Source organism: Aspergillus uvarum, assembly GCF_003184745.1.
Source record: "Aspergillus uvarum CBS 121591 unplaced genomic scaffold BO82scaffold_14, whole genome shotgun sequence".
Lineage (NCBI taxonomy): Eukaryota > Fungi > Ascomycota > Eurotiomycetes > Eurotiales > Aspergillaceae > Aspergillus > Aspergillus uvarum.
Genome location: NW_020291311.1, coordinates 457,061 through 480,498, shown reverse-complemented (window position 1 = coordinate 480,498; position 23,438 = coordinate 457,061). Strand labels below are relative to the sequence as shown.

The 23,438-nt window shown below is 56.2% G+C and overlaps 5 protein-coding genes across 5 annotated transcripts; 2 read left to right on the top strand and 3 right to left on the bottom strand.

Annotated features, from left to right (window-relative positions):
* Positions 1-454: 454 nt before the first annotated feature.
* On the top strand, positions 455-5,220 carry BO82DRAFT_372995 (putative Rho guanyl nucleotide exchange factor; the record flags this gene model as incomplete). The annotated part of the gene is made up of 2 exons (XM_025637348.1): positions 455-2,675; positions 2,753-5,220. The coding sequence occupies 2 exons, from the start codon at positions 455-457 to the stop codon at positions 5,218-5,220; spliced, it is 4,689 nt and encodes a 1,562-aa protein (XP_025494076.1).
* Positions 5,221-5,487: 267 nt separating this feature from the next.
* On the bottom strand, positions 5,488-7,996 carry BO82DRAFT_390650 (tRNA lysidine(34) synthetase). Its single transcript, XM_025638528.1, has 2 exons — positions 7,816-7,996; positions 5,488-7,757 (listed from the first exon to the last, which is right to left on the bottom strand). Exons 1-2 carry the CDS (start codon positions 7,964-7,966, stop codon positions 5,707-5,709), a joined length of 2,202 nt encoding a protein of 733 aa, XP_025494075.1. The 5' UTR covers positions 7,967-7,996; the 3' UTR covers positions 5,488-5,706.
* A 251-nt stretch (positions 7,997-8,247) lies between these two features.
* Positions 8,248-17,569, bottom strand: BO82DRAFT_372993 (Pkinase-domain-containing protein; the record flags this gene model as incomplete). Its single annotated transcript, XM_025637347.1, has 12 exons — positions 8,248-8,487; positions 8,543-8,714; positions 8,760-8,845; positions 8,897-9,900; positions 9,947-10,157; positions 10,208-11,444; positions 11,538-11,616; positions 12,106-12,134; positions 13,082-13,983; positions 14,979-15,727; positions 15,779-17,147; positions 17,303-17,569. The coding sequence occupies 12 exons, from the start codon at positions 17,567-17,569 to the stop codon at positions 8,248-8,250; spliced, it is 6,345 nt and encodes a 2,114-aa protein (XP_025494074.1).
* Positions 17,570-20,713: 3,144 nt separating this feature from the next.
* Positions 20,714-21,291, bottom strand: BO82DRAFT_278855 (mitochondrial 54S ribosomal protein uL11m; the record flags this gene model as incomplete). The annotated part of the gene is made up of 2 exons (XM_025631241.1): positions 20,714-21,046; positions 21,163-21,291. 2 exons carry the CDS (start codon positions 21,289-21,291, stop codon positions 20,714-20,716), a joined length of 462 nt encoding a protein of 153 aa, XP_025494073.1.
* A 264-nt stretch (positions 21,292-21,555) lies between these two features.
* Positions 21,556-23,412, top strand: BO82DRAFT_352612 (survival factor 1 family protein). The gene is made up of 5 exons (XM_025634741.1): positions 21,556-21,885; positions 21,958-22,173; positions 22,236-22,660; positions 22,708-23,084; positions 23,145-23,412. The coding sequence occupies exons 1-5, from the start codon at positions 21,866-21,868 to the stop codon at positions 23,241-23,243; spliced, it is 1,137 nt and encodes a 378-aa protein (XP_025494072.1). The 5' UTR covers positions 21,556-21,865; the 3' UTR covers positions 23,244-23,412.
* The last annotated feature ends 26 nt before the right edge of the window (positions 23,413-23,438 follow it).

Genomic DNA, 23,438 nt, shown 5'->3' with positions numbered 1-23,438 from the left:
CATTACTTTCGCGCTCTCTTCCCTTCCTCTTCCTCTTCCTCTTCTTCTTCTTCTCTCTCTCTCTCTCATTCTACCTCTTTCCTTCGCTTTCATCTCCTCTTCCCTGGTTCCTCTGCCCATGGAGGGGTGTCCTTCTCTCGTCCTTTGCATTGTATAACGCCTGTCCTTCGTTTCTTTTCCTTTGCGCCACACCCAATAGTATTATGTCTTTGGTCAATCTTTCGCTTGTCATCGACCCTCTTTAATTGTTCCCCTCTCCGACTGCCCTGGTCTTGTCGTCCAACACCAAACTTCCGTGACTAACCGTCTCAACCATTTCTCTTGTCCTCATCATCTATAATCATTTGCAGACTTATACTTTTGTGTCTAATCTAATTTTGTCGAGCGTGTGTGATTTCGCTCCTTCCTCCCCCCGCGGTTGTATGCGAGTGCAGCGCCTGCCATCTCCGCCAACATGGCGACTGTCACCAACGCCCCCGCGGACCTGCCGCTCGAGCAGCTGTCGCTCTACCACGCCTCCGACCCCTACATTGCCTCCGTCTTCGTCTTCTACGGCCCCGTCGCGACCGCAAATGCCACCGTCAGCAGCTCGCGCATCCAGGCGCATATCGTGACCCCCGCCGGCTTCCAGAGCTATCCCCGCATCACCGTCTCTCCCGCCGCCCCGCTGTACGCCGCCGTCAACCACCTCCCCCGCGAGAAGCAAGGCGACGAGGTCAGTCGCGGCCTGGCCGTCAGCATGCTGAAGTACTTCGCAGAGCTGTCCGACCCAGCCAAAGAATGCCTCCAGGCCATGGCTCGCGCGGGGAAACCAGGTGTCAAGGCTCCCAAACTCTTCGACGAGATGCATGCCGCCGATTTGGCGAATCGAATGACAAAAGTCGATCACGCCTCCGAGTTAGTGCGCGACATCCGAGGCGCCTTTCAGGAGCGCAAGGTGCCCTGGGTCGATATCGATGTCGTCCTGCCCGCCGGGACGATCCAAGTCCCCGAGCCCGATAATGATGATAATGTTTATGATGGTAATGCAGACTTCTATGACGGCCCCGATCTCCGATATGGCCCATATACCGCCCTCATCCAGACCCTGGGCGCCCCCATGTTCCTTCCCACCTCCCGACTCAAGCGCGCACCGTCCCAGCCGACCAACGTGAGCAAATCGAAAATATTCTCCGCCAGTCAAAAACAGGCTCTGCGATTGACCATGTGCGAGCTGGTGGATACGGAGGAGCGCTACGTCAATAAGCTATACACCCTCGTTTGCCAGGTGGCGGAGGAATACCGAATGAAAGCCCAGTTGCGCCTGTCATCGAGTACGAGTCCGGACGAGGCTGATCTGGCGACTCTGTTCCCGCCGTGCTTGAATGAAATCCTCCAGGTGAACATGGGTTTTCTGAGTGTGATTCGTCAAGTCTTGGAAGAAACAGAGAAAGACGCCATTGCAGACATGACTGAAGATACGGAGCTTTCATCGTCTATGTCGCAACGCACATCGTCCAGGGAGGACAAAGACACTATCGGTGCTGTGGCATTTGCAGACGCACTCCTGGACTGGTTCCCTCAATTCTCCGAGCCGTATGCGGACTACATGCGGGCCCATACCGGCTTCACTCAGACGTTGAACTCGTTCATGAAAGATAAGAATTCCAGTTTCTCCAAGCGCGTATACGAGACCGGGGAACAGAAACTCCGCTCACTTCTCATGGAGCCTGTTCAGCGTCTGCCCCGATATAGTCTCCTCATCGACACAATGACTAGTAGTCTGCCGTTGGTACACCCGGCCGTGCGTCCACTGCTGAAGGCGCGGGATGTCATCAAAGACATCTGCTCCCTCGACGATGCCTCGACCACCAACCATGATCAGAGTTTCCGACGGCTGAAGGAGCTGGTTGACGGCTGGCCATCCACCATACTGCCAGCCGGCCGTCTCATCACAGCGGTGGATTTCAACGAGCTGTCGCCGCCGTACCATCTTGATCTTGCAGAGGAGCCCAGCCCAGGGATCATGCTGATTTATAAAAACTGCCTAGTTTTGTTGTCTAAAGCGATGGGAGGTCGAACAACCGCGCGCGGTCTTCTGGCGGATCTAGACAACGCCGCATCAGCCACTCCAGCAGCCACCAATATTCCGCTGGTACCAGAGCTGCGGGTGGTCCAAGTGTACGATCTGCACAATGTTCGATGCATGCAGTCTAACTGTGGACGTATTTTGTTCCTGGCGCCCATGTCGGTGAAGTCGCGGCCCAATCAAAACACCACCGTCGACCTGCTTGCATTGGAGCCCGTGTCCATGTATGAAGGACGCGCCAGTCGCATCATCGAGGAGATTGTGAAAGCCAAGATCGAAGGTCGATTTTCGGAAAGTGAGCGAGAGAATGGAAAGTGGACCTTACGCAGCCCATCTGGGACGGTGGCCAATCTCGGGGTTTTGGCATGTGTGTTCGAGGAGGAGGAGACGGCTGCCAAACGACCCAGTGCATCGAAAATCCGGATGGTGTTCAATACTCCCCGCGCAGTCTGCAGCCAAACGTTATCGAATTCCGATCTCGAGGTTATTGTGTCGGTCTCCGCGTCGAGCGAGGACCAGTTTCGCGTGGACATTGACTCCGTCGTGGGCCATGCATCCTCCGATCTTGTGACCGCGGACAGCTTCGTTGCAGTCCTGTCTAAGCGCTGTAAGTATCTTAATGCCTGTGTGTGTGTGTGTGTGTGTGTGTGTGTGTGTGTGTGTGTGTTTGCTGACTGCAGTTAGTGTCTAATGTGTTACTCCCGCTGCATGGCCCGCAGAACCGCACGATGACCGAATCGATAGTGCATTCCAACTTTGAAATCCTGCGGTATCTCGCCGGTCATCTCATGGCCAACTTCAAGGTCCCGCGTGGATTTCGACCGCCATCAGCCTCAAAGCTACTGTCCAGTCTGCTGGGTAGCCACCAACCCAAGGACAACAACGCGGGCAGCATAAAAATGCCCAGCTCAGCAGCGCTGCTTGGTGAATTCCCTCGCATGCCACCGCCTCGAGGGAATATTCCACGGTCCAATACGCTGCCTTCTGCGTTTCCAGGGAAAGAAGAGAGTCCGGTTAAGATTTCTGTGGTTGGCGCGCCGCCTTCGAGGGGGCAAGAAAGTCCATTCAGCGCTCTGGAGCAGACCTTTGCCGCGTTCGCTCTCGCTCTGCAATCTCGGAGTGGAAACATTGTTGGACGCTCTTTACGTGGCCGAGACAACGTGGATCGTTCGTCAGTCAATGAGCTGTATAATATCCTCCTGGAAGACCCAGGCAAGATCCAGGCTGCGGCTGAGGTGTCGGTCGATACATTGTTCGTGGCTTTTGAGACGTTCATGGCTAATGCATGGCGCGAACACATGGGGCCCGTGATCGATTCGTCTTCATTGAACTCGTTGCAGAGCCAATTTGACAGCATGTTCCCGCGAGATTTTGAGGAGAGCTTCCGCAGATTTCTTGCTGACATGAGTCCTCAAAATCGCCGTGCGCTCGCTTCCATGATTCGGTTGCTCGCAGAGCTTCTTGATGCCTCGGGGAATGACGGAGATCGTGGTGCGTTAACGGCAGCCTTTGCAGAGGTCCTGACGGTCGAGGGAGATCCGATGCAGTACATTTCCCTGTTGGATCGTCTCGTGGATGACTTTGATAATTTGTTTGACGAGTATATCCCCGGAGGCGCCGACTTGGAAGGGACGCTTAATTGCGACCAAACCAAATCGGTGTCCCAGACGGCGGGCTCGATGAATTCCAATGCGTCGTCGTTCCGGAAGCGCTTCGGATTCAGCCTGCACCGCGATAACTCCAAGTCGGAAACGGAGAGTAAAGTATCGTCCATTTTACGTACGTTGAGCAAGAGTAAAGGATCGGGCGATTCCGAGCCTGGGACGCCACGAGGGTCACTGCTGCTCCGGTCCAAGTCCATCGACGTCGACACGGGGCTGGTTTCGTTACTGCGGCCAGGCTCCCGCGATCGCCCGGGCGCGTCCACGTCACAAGAGCATCTTCGTCGTCCCGGAAGCTCACAGGATGAGGCTTCCTCGTTATCCTCGATTCGAGGTATTTCTACTAATGGGGTGGTAAGGATCAGGAGGAGACGGCGGAGTTCTCTGTCCGACATCAGACCAGGCACAGCGTCATCTGACGTGTCGATCTTATCTACCAGCCAAGGACAGAGACCCATGACGCCGTCATCGTCGCTTCCCAACCAGCCGCGAGCGGAGACAATGACGCCAGCGGGCCAGACACGGCCGCAAACAAGTAACGGCTCGGGCTCGGTCCGCAGCACATCCCCTGCAAAGAGTGCCTCGCCCACGCGGCTGGCGTCGCCAACCCGCCGATCGCCGACCCGCCCCGTCACACCCAGTCGCAAGGAGAATATCGACCCCAAATTACCGCAGACCGACCGAGCCCCGAGAAAGAAGGCCGACGCAACGGGGTCTCCTCCCCCGGATATCAAGAGGCGGTCGCGGGCAACCAGCATCCCTTCTTCCCGAGTGCCTGGCTTGAAGGAGCGACCGATGCAGATTAATGGCTCAGACGCGAGACGCTTACAGCCGACGCTAGGCTCGCAAAAGACGCCGAAACTGCGTCTGCAAAGTCCACAGAAGGTGAGCGTTTTCTTATCTGGTGTGTGGTATTATTCTAACAATCTGCAGCTCCGGGATCGTTTGAACAGTGAAAAGAAGGCCCAAAATATCGCGTCCTTGGGATTGAAGGATGAGCTCGAGCTGATTGGCGCGGAGCTCAATGCATTGCGACTGAACCCGACGCCGTACAAGGGAGATAGCAAGCTTCACTCGCTTGACGAGCCGTTTGCCCCTTCGAGCGCCAACGCCGCGCTGGCTTCCAGGGTTCGTAGCCTCGAGACGAGATTCGAGACGTTCTCGGAGGAGATGCATGGCCGGACTGCCTCGATCGAGAGGGACCTGGAGTCATCGTTGGTGGTGAGCGAGCGCCGGGCCAAAAAGCTGGACGAGCTCTACCGGGAGGCCAGCGCCGAGAACGAGGCTCTGTATGATCGGTTCAACACGGAGCTGGAGAAGATCGCCAAGGACGTGCGGACGGGGAACGGGGAAGAGTCGCTGAAATCGCAGCTGTCGACCGCGCTGGAGGAGATTGGTCGCCTGAAGAAGGAGAATTTCCGACTGAAGCGTGAGGTGGGTGGGTTGCGTGCGCAGCAGGCGGCCGTTGCCTTGCTGAAGGCGAGTGAGTGAGTTTAAGGACTACACCAGGCCAATCGCCTGATTCTACATTGTCTCATTGTTGCATTAACGGGTCTTTCCTTTGCACCTTTTTTCTTTGTGTGTGTGTCTATAGGCATTCTTTTGTTGGATGGGGCATAGCATCCGTGTTTCCTTTGGCTATGGGGGCAATGGCGGGTCTGATTTTTGGGGAAGATGGGGTTCTTGGGGATCGCATGGTCACGGAGTGTATAGCCTACGGGTCTAACTTTCATTACTTCTGGTTGATCAATCAGAGAACCTTTCTTGTGCATTGTATATGTAGTTCGATTAAGCTCTAGCTCCTGACAGAGGACGGTCGGTAGGCTTCTGATCGAGAAGAGATGCGTCAGATAACGTGATGATACTTCGTGGGCGTAGTTGGTAGGAAATAGTAAGTTACTGGGTTGAGTGGACTTGGCGGTGTCCACATGATATGCAGTGTGTGCAGTATATGCCGTCCAGTAGTAGGTAAGGTGACTACTCCTCCCAACCCATCAGCCTCAGCGTGTTCCGATCCACCATTTTATACCGCCATGCCCAGCTCAAACTCTTCCCACCCAGCCATTCCGGGTCGTGTCGGAAAGGGAGCGAAGAAGGAAGCCACAGATCCAGCGTGGGGAGCGCGAGGGGGATTTCTTCTTCTTCCGTTGCTGCCTCTGCTGCTTCTGCTTCTGCTTCTACCTTCACCCCCCGCTCTGCTTTCCGGCCCTGTTGCTGCTGCTGCTGCTGCTGCCGCCGCCGAACAAGCACTAACACCGGCACCGTGAACCGGGTGCGGCCGGGGCTGACCTGTGCCAGGAGGCGGGTGAGGGCTTTGGGGTCTGTGAGTTCTCTTTTCTGGTTGGTGGCGGCGGGTGCACTATCGCTATCACGCTCGCGATGGCTATGGGTTTGCGTTCCTGTTCGGGGTTCCTTCGCGTGTGGGTGTTGGTGTTGGTTTGGGTTCGCATTGGACTGGCACTGGCGGAGGTGGTTGAGGTCTGATTTGTGGAGGGGGCGGATGCGGAGGTGGATTCTTTGGTGTGGTTTGGGATTGGGGTTGGGGTTGGGATTTGATGGTAGTGGTTGTGATTGCTTGCTGGTGGTGGTGGTGGTGCTGCTGCTGGTCCAGCCCACGCGGAACCAGTATCTGTTATCCCAGAGGTGCCATTGTTCTTGCTCCGGCTCTTTCCGTTCAGTAGAGGTAACAGATCCCTCCGTGCAGTCGAGGTGGATATCCAACTCCGGGAGCCGGTTCTTCATGTACGGTTGGCGGGAGAGGAGCCATGTTTTCTGGGTGCTGTTTAGGTGGTGAGTGGGAGCTGCAGCAGGGCTCTGGAATATACTCTCCTCGCCCTTCTTTTTCGGGGCCAACGACAAAGGCTGGAACAGGACGCCGCCTAGCGTGAAGGACTGCTCCGGCTGCTGCCCCTGAAACACCCTCGCCACAAACCCCTCGAACGCGCGCAGCGGGAAGTGATTGTCCGGGAACGGGGCGACGAGCTCCGTGATGCGGCGGAGAGCGAGGGCCTGGATCTGGGTGTGGTGCACACCGTTCCCACGCATTCCACCTTGATCGACAGAACCACGCTCACCCTCACGCTCACGCTCACCCGAAGAAGCAGCAGCAGCAGCAGCAAACCGCACCCCCACCACCCCCGTCTCCGGCACGAACCCCCCAACCCGACACTCCCCCAACACCCTCTCCGCCGCCTCCTCCGCCCGTCTAATGAGCCGTTGACTCGCCCCCACCAACCCCAGGACCGACTCCCCCCGCAACGCCCGCGGCAATCTCTGTTCAGCTAACAACCTCCGAATCGCATTCCGGGGCGTCAGCGTCGGATCGAAATTCGTCGGGTCGGAGACGAACGGCACCCCGTGGACGGCACAGGTCGCCAGCAGATCGGATTTCGGGAAGCCGAGGAGCGGGCGGATGATCGGGAGGGTCCCTGTGGCCATTGCCGCCATTGCCGCCTGGGGATGCTGCGGCTGCTGCTGCTGCTGCTGGTGGTGGTGGTGGTGGTGGTCGGGGTCAACCCGGAGACGGGGGCGATAGGAAGATTTCACAAACCCCACCCCCCGACTCCCACTCACCCCAAACACCCCATGACACTCGGGGACCCCCGAGCAGCCCGGGATCCCCGCGAGCCCGGCGCCGCGCGCGCCCGTGCACAGCCGCCACAGCGTCGTCTCGACGGCGTCGTCGCGGTGGTGGCCCGTCAGGAGGGCGTCGATGCCCGCGGCGCGGCAGGCGCGGCCCAGGGCCTGGAAGCGGAGGCGGCGGGCGTGGGTTTCGAAGGCCGGCAGGGTGTGGGGAGTCGTGGTCAGGGCGGACCAGTCGAGCGGGAGGATTTGGGTCGTGATGCCGAGGGCGGCGAGCCAGGCGGCGACGGTGGCGGCCTCGTGGGCGCTCTCGGCGCGCGCGCGGTGGTCGATGATGAAGGCTGTTAGTTGTATTCCGGTGCTACCGCCGGTGCTGGTGGATTTCTCCCACTCGCGGCAGAGGTAGGCTAGGGCCATGCTGTCGGCGCCGCCGCTGATGGCGAGGCCTGTAGCCTATTAGTGTGTTGGAAACAAGCTGTACCCTAGTGGTACGGACGAACGCACCCAGTCGCGAGGGGAACCGGGCACGGGGATCCGGCGCTCGCGGGCCCCCGCCCATCCTCGAGTCGCGCCATATTTGCTGGAACGCGTTCACAAACTGCGAGACGGGTACTGCGGTGGGTTTCTTGGGGTGCAGCAGGTCGGAAATGGCCATGGCTGGCCAGGGGACCAAACAGTAAGGTCGATGCGGACGGAGGATGACGGAAGAAGAGCGGAAGGGCGAAATTGATACGGTCTGATAAGATTGCCGCTCTTGGCCCGCTTATCGCCGGCACCACCGAACTATACACAGGTTTCACTACGCGGCCTTCCTTGATAATTCAACAAATCAATTCGCTGCGCAGATCGCACATATCTTGGTATCGCAAATCCACAGGTGTATGTACCGGCCCATCATCAGACAAGCCCATCAACTATAAACAAGACATCCTCCCCCTAAGCATTGCTGACCGAGACCGCCGAGCCAGAAGCCGCGTGCGACCGAATGCTGGCCGGCGGCGCACTGCCCGCCTCACCTAACGCCAACGCCGTCCCAAACCCAGTCTCCTTCTCCTCCTCCGGCGCCGGCATGCGGATCTCCTTCTTCCCGTTGGCCTTGTAGTACAAAACCATGTCGCCCGAGGATCGCCAGATGTGCGCCCGGATCGTCGCCAGCGTCATGTTCGGGGGGATGGGCTGGGGCACGTTAGTAACGCCGAGGCAATCACCCAGCAGCAAAGAAAAAACGTACCATCTTCTGGCAATACAGCTCCAGATACTCCTCGGCTTTCATGGGGTTTGCGTCTGGCTCGTGGGGGTGGGGAGGATCGATTCGCTCCGCCACGTAGGCCAGGATCTTCTTGGCGCGCAACATGCGATTCGCGTTGAGGCGGTTGTTGTTGGCATTGGGACTCCCGGGCGGTCTGCCTTGTTAGCCTCGCTCGAACACGATCGGGACAGATACTTACTCGGGTTTGGCGACAGGGGGCAACAGATCATCGTAGGGCTTCAGTGTGAAAGCAATCTTGACCGGTTCTTTCACGGGCACTTGGTTCTGCAGGTTGTTAGTTGTAGACAGACCAAGACCATCTCATTGCGTACGTACCTTCAGAAGCAGCTCGGCAAGCCACAAGGGTATCGACTTCTCCAGCTTGTCGATTTCCTCGCTGATCCGACCAACCGTTCCTCGGTACAGATCAGACGCCACAGCAGTATCACCCGACTCTTCTTGGATGAAAACCACGGTGCGCGGGGGAATGTCCAGCACCGGCGTCTCATTGTCTGGGCTCGGAGTGAACGCCGACGTCAACTCCCGGCCAGGGTTGGCAGACATGAACTCCTCATACTCGTGCCGCGTCCGCTCAATGAACCCTCCCAGGTTGGTCTCAAACACCTTCTCTTCCTTGATCGACGACTTGTCCGACTCCTCCACCTTCTCTTCGGGGACCTGCGGCTTGACTTCCGATGAGGTCCGCCCCAGCTTCTTGGGGAAATCCATGCGGAACTTCTTCCCGAACAACGACGCACCGCGCTTCCGCTCCTCCTTGTCGGGCTCGACCGGAGACTGGGGCAGAGCCGTCGGGGTCGGCTCGCCTGGGGTAGTCGGCACCTTATCCGTGTCGAGCGAGCCCATGCCCTGGTTCCGTGACGAGGAAAAGTAGTCGCTGGAGCGGTCCGAGAAAGAGGCCCGGGTCATATCGGCATTCTGCTGCGACTGCGACATGAGATATTCCGACGTCGAATCTCCCGGAGAGGTGCCCAGATGACTCGCATTGTTGATGTAGCTGGAAGTCCACATGGGCGATCCCATAGTCGCCGGGCTGCCGGCATACCCGATGCCGAACCCGCCGGGTGTCGTAGGGCTCCCGATTGAATCGTAACCAGACCTAAAAGTGGCTGTGAAGGGGTCTAGAGGCGACTGCAAACCCAACGCCCGCCGCGAAGGATCTGCCGATGGGATATCGACCGGGGCTGACGCGCCAGTGCTGGTCAAGCGAGCCAGTTCTTCCGCCTTGGCTACCATCGCAGCACGGAACTGGGCGTCCCGCTGAACGTGCTCTTGCACCAGAGGCGCAAAAAGCCAACGCAGAATCCATTTTCCAAGATTAACTATCATTGTCAGTAGCTGGAATCCTGCGACAGGAAAATAACATACTCCTTTGGTCCTCCCGAAATTGCGACGGGTCCGCCAGATCCGACTCGTCGGCATATACTTCAGCATCAAAACACCGGCCAGGCTCCAGGATCACCGACAGACGTCCGGTGCGAATGTCGATAGTACACCAGTGAGCGATGCTCTCGGTTGTGTTGATCTCGGATGCGACGTCGTCCATGTGTCTCTTGCCGAAGGATTGAATTGGTTTACACTGGTGGTGTGTTAGAGCGGTCACCTCACTCAAAGCACTGGCAATCATACCTTGAGCAAATCCCACAGAACAACCTCCCCAGCAGAGTCTTGAGTCAGTGTCCGTTTGCGGTCGTTCAGCATGGAATATTTGATCAGCCCATGTTGACCTTCGATGGTTTCTTCGGGTAATGCCTGTATAGGCAGCGTCAACCCCAACTCATCGTCCAGGTCAGACCCAGACAAGAGCCGAGGTGAAGTCGGCCCCGAGCGCGGAGTCTCATCGTCTACGGGGCGCGCATTAGGGAAGGTGGAGGTAGGCGACAGCAACAGCACCGATTCATAGGGGATCTTCTTGGGCCGGCCGTCTGACGGCGCAGACGTGGTTGCCTGACTCTGCACATTCCGGTCTCGCGCGGGAGGCTCAATCTCAGCCGTGGTGTCCACATCCCGCCAGCGATGAATACTCGACTTCGGGGTTGCCGTCCAGATGTAATCGCCTGCGGCTACAACGTTGATGACGCCCTCGTGCTCCTGCAGAGCCGCCACGCACGTGCCCTGCTCAATGTCCGGAGATGTCCGGGTGTCTGTTTTGGCCACGAGACCGGACCGGTCACTAGAGTAGAACACAGACAGTTGCGGGTGGTTGGAATACAGCGACCAGACGCTGTCATTATGCATGGTCAAGGTATGCATGCATCTTCCCGCGGTAAGGGACCAGATTTTGATGGTCTGGTCGGACGAGGCGGTCATGATGGTGTCACCATCGCGATTGATCAAGATATCACGGATGTTATCCGTATGGCCGACAAACTTCGTGATAAGCTTTCCGGATTTCGGATCCCACACGCGAACCACGTTCTCTGGACCACCGCTCGCCAGGACGGAGGAAACCGCGCCCAAAGCGTAGACCGAACCCTTGGCCGTGCGATCATCCCCGGATGCATCGATGCCCAGCACCTCGCCGCCACCGTTCAGATCCCACAGGTAGAGCTTGTGGTCCAGGCCGCCCGACGCGACCCACGACGAGTGGTTTCCGGGGGTGGCCAGGGCCTTGACATAGTCTGCGTGTTTGCCGATGGGAGCCGGCACCTCGGTGGATTCGGAGTGAGGGCGCCAGAGTCGGACGGTGGTGTCGGACGAGGCTGAGACTAGCGCGGAGTTATTCTTGGTCAGCACGATGTCGTTGATCCAGTGGCTGTGCGCCTGGACCTGGTTGCGAAAGGTGGTTTTGCCGGGCTTGGAGGAGTCGGTGAGTGAGAAGTTGAGATCCCACGAGCAGACGACGCCGTCGCGACCTGCGGAGTAACTGGTGCGACCGGTGGTATTAGTGTTGTAGCGGTGTCAGAGGATTGCGCCGGGCGCAAGCGGTACTTCTCGGAGACCGAGCGATCGTGCTTACAGGATGGATTCGTCGGGGTCGACTGCCAGGCCATTGACGCCTAAGCGATGGCCACCGGGGGCGTCAGGCAGAGGGAGCACTATAGAGCGGGGAATGGTTAGTTGGGATCTGCATTCCCCAGGCATGCACAGGGTGTCCGATAAGCGCGGGGTGAGACAATCAGAACCGACGGTGACAGGGGGGGAGAAGGGGAGGCAACGGTCATTGAGTAGCCAGGGAAGAGAGGAGGAGACTGACCATATGTGACCCTCTGGTGGCTGAGTTTCCTCGCCATGCAGCAGGGTGGAGGCGGAGAAGAGCAGGATAACGAGGAAATGCGGAGGTCGATGCAGGATGCGGAGAGACGACGAGACGATCACTCGAGGGTCAGGGTGGGGGGACGCATGAGCGGGGAAGGTATGGAACACGAGGCAGTATATTGATCTGTAGGTGAAGGAGAGAAGCGACAGATGCTATTGAAGAGAAAGAAAGGTAGGAGGAGTTGGAGAAGTTTGAGGGGGGGAGATGAGATGGAGAAGAAACGGAGACGGAGAAGGTGGAATGATGGGATGACGAGAGGAAATCCAACCGCCGGCGGGTGGTCGGCAACTGGTGGGACTGCCAGCTGCCCCAGAGAGAGTACAGTACATACAGTGCAGTACTTGAAGTATTGAGCAGTCAGTGTCACTACCCATACCCTCAATGAAACAATCCCGAGCTCAAGATTCCAATCATTCATGCCCCTGACAATAGCCAATTGCAAGCACTACTCACATCAGGAGCTTGCAATAAGTTCCAATGTGCACTGTCTGTCCCTGAACAACAACCTCGTGCAGCCTGCAGCCCCACAACAACACTGATCTCATCCTGATGCATCATACCATGTTCTGATATTCCCCTACTACAGCACTGAACATACTCGAGTCCATAGTACATGCATATAAGATCCACTATAAGTATAAGATATCCAATTTCTCAAAACAATAACATCACTTTACGAAGGATAACCACATCTCCTACCATACCTCTTACTCGGAGTATACTTCCCACAACCACAACCACAACCACAACAACCACACTCCCCCTTCTCCCCCATCTGTATAAACACATGTGTGCCTTCCTTCCCAGTGGACGTCTTCCACCGCAACAAGGGCCGGACCATCAATACGCTGCAGCGGGGGAAGGGAGCGGTATGTTTTCCTGCGGGAGGATGGCCAAAACACTGAGGATGAGGCGGATGGGGGAAGTATGTGGGTTGAATGTTGAGGTAAGGTCGAACTGACACTACCCCAGACAGCTGTGTCTGGGTTCTGAATGGAGGACCACGAGTTCCTCTCGCGGACGACGATGGAGGAGATGCTCACGGAGGCGCAGACGCAGGAACTACAGTGGATGTTGAGGGAGAATCATCCCGAGTCACCGGCATGCTAACTACATACCTGCATCTGTCATACTGTAGTATCGTATAAATAATATACATCTCACCCACTCTAATACCGATCTATAAAAGAATTCTATCAAACCCACCGACCCAGCACACCGATATACACCTCCAAAAAACCTACAAAGCATCCCCCTCCCTCACCCGCTGCCTCCTCCCCCCCTCCAACCCATTCCACGCCCACTGATAACTCCCCAAAAACACGGCGCCCCCGATCCCAATCCACGCCACGCGGGGCCCAATCCCCCGCCAGAACGCCCCGCCGCCTTCCCTCGCAATCTCTTGCACCACCTCCCGCACCCTGACCTTCTCCTCCCCACTCGACCGTCGCGCCAACATAACCCTCGTCTTGACCACATCCAACGGCGTCGTCAGCCCCGCCGCAATGGCGCCCGCCACACTACCGAACATGGCGCTCGTGCTGGCAGGGACCAGTTCCAGCCCGTTCCGCTTCGCGTACCCGTCCTTCATGCTCTCCCACATGGTGAACTGCAGCACCGTGAACGGAATCTCGCGCGCGATCGTGATCCCCGCGCCCCGGTACAGCTCGCGCACCACCGCCCCGTAGCCCGCGCCGGCCGTGTGCCGCAGCGCCAGGATGTCCTTGAGCGCGGCGGCGCTGGAGCCCCCGAAGAGCCCTGCCTGGGCGCGCTGCTTGATCACCTCCGTGGGGACGCGGACGGCGCACGCGGCGATCTCGCCCATCGAGGAGGCCAGGGAGTGCGTGAGGAGAATGTGCGTGCGGGAGGGGGTGGAGGCGGAGGTAGAGGTAGGTTGCTCGAGGAGCAGGCGTTTCACTCCATCGTAGACGATGAAGAACGAGGCGGCCGAGGGGGCAGACCCGAAGAGCACCGAGGGGAGACCGGCGTAGATGCCGCGGATGGTTTGGCGGAGGGAGACGGCCGGGACCGCGGCGGCGGTACTGGCAGTGGCAGGCGTCGCGGTGCGCGCTTTCTGGAGGCGGGTTTTGATCGTGTCAAGGGGGTACAGGGAGCAGTCGACCGTCAGGCCGGCGATGGCTCCGGACTGGAATACAAAACATGACATTAGTCGGAGAAGCAGCACTCGGGTAGAGACAGCATACAATCAACGATCTCGTCCACAGCGAGACCAATGGCTCGGGTTCCTGGGCTGTAGCCATGGTGCTAGGGTCTGGAAAGGAAGTCGCCGCTCAAGCCAGAGATTTTAAGCTGAAATGCCAAGAATAAACTGTGGCAGCCCTGCAAGCAACTATGTTCGTCCGCTCTCAATCACACGGTTGAGACAATTGTTGAGTGGTGGTGGTGGTGTGCAAGTTCTGGCCGGGAAGCCGTCCGCCGAGAGAAGTCGGCGGATCGACAACCTCCGATTATCGGGCTAACTCCGCAATCTCCGCCTTACGTCAAGCCCCAACTCCGCATGGATATGCTTGCATGGATAATATTTACTATGCCTATAACTGCTGCCTATAACTGCTCTTCAACACAATCTCAAACCTGCATGGTGAAAACAATCTGGAAAAAAGGTTCTGAAGGATGGAGATGTCACAGCACAAGGCACAAGGGAAATTCTAGCAGCTAACCCTCTATAGGGAAGAATGATTTGCTCAAGCAGCTCCGTTCCACGGACAACCACCGCAACGCCTAGATTGAAAAGAAAGCAAGAAACAACAACACAAGACAACCCCCCGACCCTCTTTCCAACGCGGAGAGGGCCTTGAGCACAGAATACCATCGATCACGCAATTATATCTCACTGCACAGGAGCCCCGCCATTAAGCGCAAAAACAATCGACCGGTTAATCAGGTCACCGAGACCACCATCCTAGTCGAAGGGAATCAATGTAAAACAGACGAATCGAAGAAAACCGGGAAGAGGTAGTGTAGTCCAGGCGAGGAAGATTATAAGACATGTGGGACGTTAACACCCTTTTGCCCCGACAAAGAGAGAGAAAAGGAAGAGAAATAGCAAAAATAAGAATTATACAGGTGGGAATAGAGATGGGATCACTTGATAAGAGATCACTTGGCCTTGCTGGGAACTGGCACACTGGCTGAAGGGGGCTCCAAGACATGGGTATGGCCTGGAGCGTGGATGACCTCGCCAGTCAACTCCTGCCGACACGCCTTGATGTTGCGCACCCACTCATCAGTCAAGACATCATCCAGTGTAGCGCGCTCCTTCACCGACACCTTGAGCATCCGGCCAACAATGTACCGGCTCTCGCGGGGCAGGAGCCGGAGAAGGCGCCAGGGCCCCTTGATGACTTCCTGTCGCTGAGCCGCCGCCTGGGCGTTCGCCGGAAGTGGAGGGGCTTCCTTGCTCGTGGTACGGGAAGGCTTGTGAGTAGTAGCATTAGCATTCTTGCTATCCGTAGGTGCTTTGGTGACCAGCGGCTTGTCTTGAGGACTCTTCGGCGGCTGGTTTTCTTCGCCGGCAGCGGTAGGCTGTTGTCCTTGCTGCCCGTTCGCTTGGGAAGATTGTCCAGCAACGTCAGTATTGATACTGGGCTGGACGGGTCTGCCTTCTTGGGCAGCGGTGATAAGATCGGGGGAGGATTTGACGGCCCGGTGGCGTTTCGGGTCGACCTCAGGCACCGGCGTTCCAGGAGTTGGCGTAGAAACGAACAGTCGGTACGAGTTATCACTGACACGGGGCTGTTTCCAAGGGAATCGGCGCAAAGTCATGCAGCAGAAGATGATGGCCAGGGACCAGATATCAGTCGGGCGAGGGTCATACTTTTTCTCGTCGTATACTTCGGGGGCGAGATATGGATCGGAGCCGACAATTCCTAAGAGACCTGTAAGCATGGACTTTCAAAGCACGTCAGAACCAAACCTACCAGAAGAGAGTACGATATCATTCTCAAAAGGATATCGGAACACCACAGCGCTTCCGAAATCAATAAGCTTCATGATGCCATGCTCATTGACGACCACATTGTCCAACTTCAAATCACGGTGAGCCAGGCCCATTCCGTGCAAGTAGGCGACTCCACTGAGGATCTGCTTGAAAGAGCAAGCAACCTCCTCCTTGGCCATCTTTCCTGTCATGACGATGGCAAACAGATCAAAGGGCGCATATTCCATGACTTCGTACCAGTGGCTTCCTTCCTGGATAATGTCCAGCGTCTCGATAATATTGCCATGGTGGAGGGTAGACCCAATGCAGAATTCCGCAGTCACTTTCTTGGAGTATTCCTTCATAGTCTCCCATGAATGACGGTCTCGGAATTGCTTTACCGCAAAAGTCACCCCATCACTATTCCTCTTAAGCAACCGAACCGAGCCTCCGGCTCCCGACCCCAGAACCTTGCCCAGCTTTCCATACTTTGAGTTGAGACCATGATCATCAGCGAACGGAACACTGTCGGCTGCCGTATGGAATGGGCCGCCCTTGCCCGAGGATCGACTCGATTTCTTGAAGGGGATCGACGACGGTGAATCACCTCGCTTGTGTTTGTTATGGGTGCGCTTGAAGAAGCGCTTCAGCTCGGACATATGGCCATGGGTCTTTCCCTCGGTATCCGGCTGGCGCTGTTCTCGCTTGGAATTGAAGAAGCCACTGCGCTTTTCACTGGACCGGAGGTCAGTGGCACTGGAAGAACGGGGGCTCAATGGGCGTGAGAAGGCCGATGTGGTGGTGCGACGCTTGGAGTCCCGGCTGCCGAAGATGAAGCGCTGGTCAAGTTGGGCAAGGTTCTTCGGTTGTGGAGGACGCTTGCTGCGAGCATACGGGTCATTCGGCTCACCCACCGGAGTGATCGCACCCGGAGGGGTATAGCTCTCGGGATCACCGCGAGGAGTGGCGGGTGGGCTTTCTTCCTGGGATCCATCAGTGGGGCCGATGAAAAACTGCGCCCGATGCCGCGCGCCGTTGTTCGGATGAGAGGAGGTTTGTGCCACTTGGTTCTGCTTCGAGAGTTGGTCGGTCGAGGACGGACGGGAGGAGGGGGCGCTCTGAGGAGCCTTATGTTGTGTGGCAGCGCTGGCTGGAGGAGTCATATTGGTGGACTGGGCGGCATTACCAGCCCGATCGGTGGTGTTGGATGTGGAAGAAGTATCAATCGACTTGGACTCCCGTGAATGGGTGGCTGCGGGCGTCAGCGGGGGTGATTGCATGGCGGACACTGGTGGGGAACCTCGGGGCGAGGGGAAGCCCGATCCATTTGCTTCGCGTGCACTGCGATCGCTCGATTCCCGGGAGGCAACCTGTAAGGAAGGATGCCTGTCAGCTTCTGGCCAGGTCTGGAATGACTATGCAGGCTCAATGCGAGGAGAGAGCGATCCATGGAAATGGAATGTTCTTTGCCGTATGCTGCATGATACCAAGCACCTATCACCGCCCAGGGATCGAGAATACATACTCTAGATGATGGCAACGAGATGGGGTCGTAAGAGAACTGCCGCAATCGATTCTCCTGCAATTGGGACCGCTGCAAGCTGGCAGCCAGCGACCGCAGTTCCTCCTCATGCTGCGTATCTTTGATGGAATCGGCTCCGGGAGACTGGACGGAAGACGACGGGTCGGTAGGCTCGATTTCCTCCGTTACCGTAGAGAACCGGACCTGCCCGGATTGAGAACTGAGGCTGGGGTTGACGTCTCCCGAAGCCATGTTTGCACCAGAGGCCATCTGGCTGGAAGATTGGGGAGAGCGAGGTGCTAAAAATGAGAGCGAAATGGCATTAGGGAGTTGGTTGGAAGGGTGGGGAGGTTGTTTGGCAGCGAGTGGGAGAGTAGCTTACCAGGGTTGCTGGGATTGCTCGCTTGGGCAAAATCGGTCGCTTCAGACGTCATACTCGGCTCAAGACCACGCCGTGGGACGCATGCCCCTCCACGGTTGATGCCTGTGGGATGCCTTGACCACCGCGATTGGTAACCAACACAGAACTAATTAAATAAATTGGAAATTCAGAAATGGAACACTCTTGCGACCAGCGGGCTGCTGTGGAAGGCGGGCGAGTAGGACAGAACGGGAGTTGCACGGAGGATTTCCCATGCACGACAACGGAGCAAATCTTTTGTCTAGAAATGGTCACCACTTTCACCCGGAGAACTTTGGACGTTGGGCAGGAGATCGAAAGGATGAGGAGAATTTATCCCACTCAACAGCCACAGGAATTATGATCCAAGAGTGGCCCTGTGATAGAGTGAGAGGAAGTAGAGGATTGAGGAGAAGACTGAAGAGGAGAGAGTTTGGGGAGGAGGAGGAGAAAGAGGAGGAGGGGAAGGTGGGAAGTGGAGGGAGGGTCTGGAAGTAGGAAACGGAGAGGGGGAAGAGGGTTGGTTGGAAGAGGGAAGAGGGAAGAAGGGGAAAGGCAGCAGATGGGGGAAGAGGTTCCACCGGGCTAGAAGTTGGAGGCGAGAAGAGAGGGAGAGTGAGAGCGAGAGCGAGAAGGAGAGAAGACAGAGCGAGACAAGACACAGACAGAGACCAAGAGACAAGAGACTAGACTAGAGAGCCTAAAGAGCGAAGAGGAAGAGAAAGTCAGAAAGAGAAGCAGCCGTTCGGCGAAGGAAATCCAGCCGGGCGGCGGCAATAGCGGCGGCGGCACGGACACTGCTTTCAACTCAACTATTGAGTATTATGAGTATGAGTACCTGGATCTTCTCTAGTTCCTCATTTGAAGAGGATCGATTCTGCTCTCTAGGGTGACTCAATATCATCAAACTAACGGCCGATATATCTTAAGATGGATGGAGTTGGAAAAGCTCTTCTGGCTGCAATGGGAAAGTTGCCCGGGAATCTCTTCCTCTCCAGCCGGTTCCGGGTTCTAGAATTCGGAAATCCCCAAAGGGGGAATCTATTATGAGAGGGAATGAGTTGCGCCTCCATGCACGGTTCACCAACTTCTCCTACTTATTCTCTCTATCCCCATCATCCTCGTCGTAAGGCGATCAGCGACCCCGTGCGGAGAAGATTGGCCAGGCAGAGACCGACCGGCTCTTGCTCTGGGTTCGGGATTCTGCGGAGGGAACCATAAAAATCAATCGATTCTTGGGGTCACCGGATGAACTCTGGGATGTCGACATCATCTTGTTATCAGAGAGGAAGGGCAAGGGAAGGAAGTGTCATCTGGCCGGAGTTGGCAGTCAGCTGCTAATGGTTCCAATCACTTCTTGAATGACTGGTGCCGAGTTGCCGGTTGATGTACTCATCATCATCATCATCATCATCATACATAGTACTCCGTAGATACCCCGCTAGATTCTTCTGGATCTTGACTGGCGTGGACTTAAAACCAGCCCCTTCCCTGCCATGCACATTATTATTTGACCGGTCCACCCCGCCGGAATGAACCATACTAACCCGTCTCCACTGCTCCGTATCCATCGTATCTGAGTCCATACAATCCCATGTCAGAGCTTGAACTGGCAGCCCTAGCTGGAACGTATTTATCCTCTGTTTTCTTTCCCCTCCGACATCACTATATAATTGAGAAAGATTAAAGTCTGCACATCTCGTGTGAATATCTCTGTAACAAGGATGACAGCACAAAACGCCGGTCAAAGAGAACTAGATGAATTGGAGCGGGGATGCTGCTGCTGCTGCTGCTGCTAAACGGCAGCCTGAGAGACAAGGCCGGCATTGATTTGTCCGCGTCAACAGGGGAATCAACAGTAATTAAACCCCTGTCGTTGCGAATCCTTTTAGGCTATAATATCCCCATCTATCCTCTAGTCGATGACCAAGGTGCATCCATCACCAAAACTTTGGTAGATTACGGTAAGGCTGAAAGCCCTCTCACTACTCTTGATCAAATATCAACAGGACTTATTCGAGTTGCTGCAACACCTGCATCCTCTGGATAGATCTCAGAAAACCAACATGTCGATCTCCATCCTTGGCCTTCCCTAATCAAGGCACTATCACAAACAGGTCTGCTCCCTTGATCCCAATCAACAGTCCAGCCCTTGAAGCGGTAACGAGACCAGTCTACTACCCAGGGACGATTAGAGTGCGATCGCCGCCCAGATTATGTCAAACCAGAAAATGCGGAGAACAAAGGAGCTGCAACGCCGCCGGAAATAGAGGCAGAGGAATGTGATCGACTCACTCTGACGCATCTCCGCAATCCCCCTTGTAGACTGCCAAGCATAGCATTATCACCCAAACTCGCATAGAAAGCAACAGACATGGGCTATTTCCGCCCTTGCCAAGCCCAAGCGCTTGAGCCCAGCCTGGAACAACTTGCACTGCCCCCTCAAAAGTGACCAGGTCCGCTCGCTGTATCCCAGGCGATCGCAATGATCGTCGAACGGATTGCTACACTTTGCGTACCCTCCTTGTCTTGGCCTGGCTCGGCAGAAATGGGGGATGACCATTTCGTGCCTCCTCACACCTGCTGCAGTCATTGTCCGCCTCTTGGCTCCTTGCGACTCGCACTCTCGCCTCCTGCTGTCTCCGCTTCCGCCCTCAGGTTGCTCGATGGACGGCGGAAGGAGCTTGGCATGGTGACAGTGGCAGTCGTGCGGGTGACACGGAGGAGTCGCTTTGCTTGAGCCAAGACCGACCCCCTACTAGACCTGCAACATCGGCGAGGATAGACGGTCTCTTACGCTCTGCAAAGCAGGATCGAGGTTGTTTGTGTAGAACGCTTCAGGCACCAGCCAACGCTTTCTATATCACATGCAATGCCTATTAATACAAATGACAACAGACCCAGTCCCCCAAGAACGCCATGATCATCAGTCCCAGACAGCTAGCAGCAGTAATCGCCCGGTAACAAGGATCCCATATACAATACAGATACAGTCGACTTCCCCCGTCCGCCGTTCACGGCACCACCTCCACTCCGATCGACTTGGCCTGGGCGATGACACTCTTGCACATGCCCTGCAGGCTCAGACCGGACAGTCGCGTCTCGGTGTGCTTGATCTTGGCGATTTCGTAGATGTGCTTGAGAGAGACCTTGCCCACAATCTCGTGGCCGGGGTTCTGGGCCCCGCGGATGCGGTTCTTGCGCGGCTCGACGTTGGCGGCTTGCAGGAGCAAATAGGTCGTGGTCGGGGTTCGGAGGTCAAACAGGAACGAACGGTCGGGACGGACAGTGACGAGGGCCGGGATAGGGACACCGGTGTTGATGTGCGCAGTGCGGGCGTTGAACTCCTGTATAGTGGTTGTCGTGAGCCATGTGTACCCTTTCTTTCGGGCACCAGATTTGCAGCCGGTAGAGCAACCGAAAGGATCTATTGTAATCGATTCAATGTGGACATCCAACTCACCTTACAGAAATCCATACTCTTCACACCCTTACTACCCAGGGCCGGACCGACGGGAGGACTGGGGCTGGCCTGGCCAGCTCCCACGATCAGCTTCACAATCTGATCCTTGGGCAATGCCTTCTTCGCCATGATGAGAGACTAGCGGAAGTGAATGACAGATATCTGAGACTGAGAAGAGGGGGCAATTGACAAGCTGCACAGGAAGTCAACAATCTAACACTTTCGCGGCGGACCCGATGGAATGCGGCATTGAGAACTGGAACTTTTCCTGGGATTCCCAAACGGGAAAGGGCGCGGCGGAGGCCGGAGTTTCTTGCCGTTTGGGCAACAAGCGAAAGCATCCCGACTTTCAATGCGGACGTCATTCTTCGTACCTTCGACAATCTATGAACCGCTTGATCCTCGTTCTTTGTATTTCGCCTGGCTCTCAGTGCTGGTATACCTTATAGTAACTGGCACCAGCTAATCATCACTTGTACACGAGATATCAGGCAGTTCTGACCACTTCGTCCCTCACCCAACTCTCACAAGTACCTCTCGGGACCCAGACGGTGATCGACCCTTTTGGGCCCCGCCCGCTATCGATTTCCAGTTCCCGCCCACCTTCCAATCCTCCTGCTACTTTTCTCCCCCCACCGCTTGTGCTGCTTCATCTCTCTTACACAGATCCCCCCCTCTTTTACTCATACAAACACAGCTCACCATGAACTGGCTCAAGTCTACGTAAGTTGCTGGCCTGTGACTATAGCGGCTGATAGCCACAGCATCGCCACATTTACTGACTACCTCCCATAGTCTCGCGAGTGTTGCTGGCACTCAGGAGCCGATCTATGGCCCGGAGGCTATCAGATCGGTTGCCCAACAGGCGCAAGAAACCCCTTACACCGAACTCACCAAGGATGATCTCCGTTGGCGGGCTCACCAATATACCAACGTCGAGACCCATGTCTTCTATGTCATGGGCGACAATGGTACCCTAGCATTGTGCCAGGTCATCTACAGCAACATTGTGTGAGTTTGGACGGATCTCTTTCGGTAGCTGCATCACTGACCTGGGGATGTGCTCGTACCAGTGGAATTCATACTACCGCCCAGTTCACTTCCAAGATCTTCAATCTCAAGGGTGACGCTCCCCACAATTGGCACTCCGACCCGCTCTCCAACTTCATGTTCGATGAGAGCATGCTTTCCTTTGGCGCCGACAACCTCGCCGTGACGCTGAATGAGGAAGGCGATATCTATACTATCAAGTCGGCGGTGAATGAGGACAGTCTGGTGAACTTGACCTTTAAGCGCACTGCTCCGGGCTTTGTTGTCGGCAAAGACGGCACTTCATACTTCGGCACAGATGCGCAGAACCCCTGGGGCTCGATGAGCCACGCCTTCTGGCCTCGTTGCGCCGTGGAGGGAACCATCACCACCAAGGAGCAGAACTTCGACCTTAAGGGTCGCGGTTTGTTCATCCACGCGCTCCAGGGCATGAAGCCCCACCACGCGGGTAGGTCGGATCTCGGGTTGTCCATGGACCCTGCTGACAGGACATAGCTGCGAGATGGAACTTCCTCAACTTCCAGACCCCTACCTACTCGGCCATCATGATGGAATACACCACTCCTCCCTCATACGGATCCACTGTTGTCAACGTTGGCGGTATTGTCAAGGACGGAGAGATCGTCTATGCTGGTAGCACCAACACCGCCACCCACACGGAATCGAACCAGGATGCCGAGAGCGACTGGCCCGAGCCGAAGTCCGTCAAGTGGGTCTGGGAGGGCAAGTCCAAGGATGGCAAGGAGGTTCATGCTGAGGTCGATGGAGCTCTGGGCAACCGCCTGGACCGGATCGATGTGATGGCGGAGGTTCCGGGCTTTATCAAGACCATTGCTGGCAGTGTCGCCGGTACCCGGCCGTACATCTTCCAGGTACGTATCCGAGCTTGAAGTCAACGAGTTAATGTGGAGTTAAAACTAATCGATCTGCAGTACTCTCCCCAAGAGAAGCTATCGTTGAAGCTGAAGATCGGCGATGAAGAAATCACCGAAGAGGGTACTTTGTTCTCTGAGGCGACTTTTATCTCATAGAGGGAGGACCTGTTGCGGACATCGTCCCGGCGTTTGAGTGGTGTTGAATTCACGCTCCCCTTTCATGCATCCATACGCACTGCAACGTGATATTGATTCTAATAGCCTATAAACTTACCACGATATTTAATGTTATGTCCTGTGTTACCGTTTTCCAGCGTGTTCCCTTGCGTTTCAGTATGGGGGGTTTGGGGG

Bases quoted from the DNA above. Each gene is read 5' to 3' on its own strand.
- BO82DRAFT_352612 (XM_025634741.1), top strand. From the start codon at position 21,866: ATGAACTGGCTCAAGTCTAC. The intron at 22,661-22,707 runs GTAGGTCGGATC...GACAGGACATAG, and splicing joins CATGAAGCCCCACCACGCGG to CTGCGAGATGGAACTTCCTC. The intron at 23,085-23,144 runs GTACGTATCCGA...ATCGATCTGCAG, and splicing joins CCCGGCCGTACATCTTCCAG to TACTCTCCCCAAGAGAAGCT.
- BO82DRAFT_390650 (XM_025638528.1), bottom strand. From the start codon at position 7,966: ATGGCCATTTCCGACCTGCTGCACCCCAAGAAACCCACCGCAGTACCC. The intron at 7,758-7,815 runs GTGCGTTCGTCC...AATAGGCTACAG, and splicing joins CCGGTTCCCCTCGCGACTGG to GCCTCGCCATCAGCGGCGGC.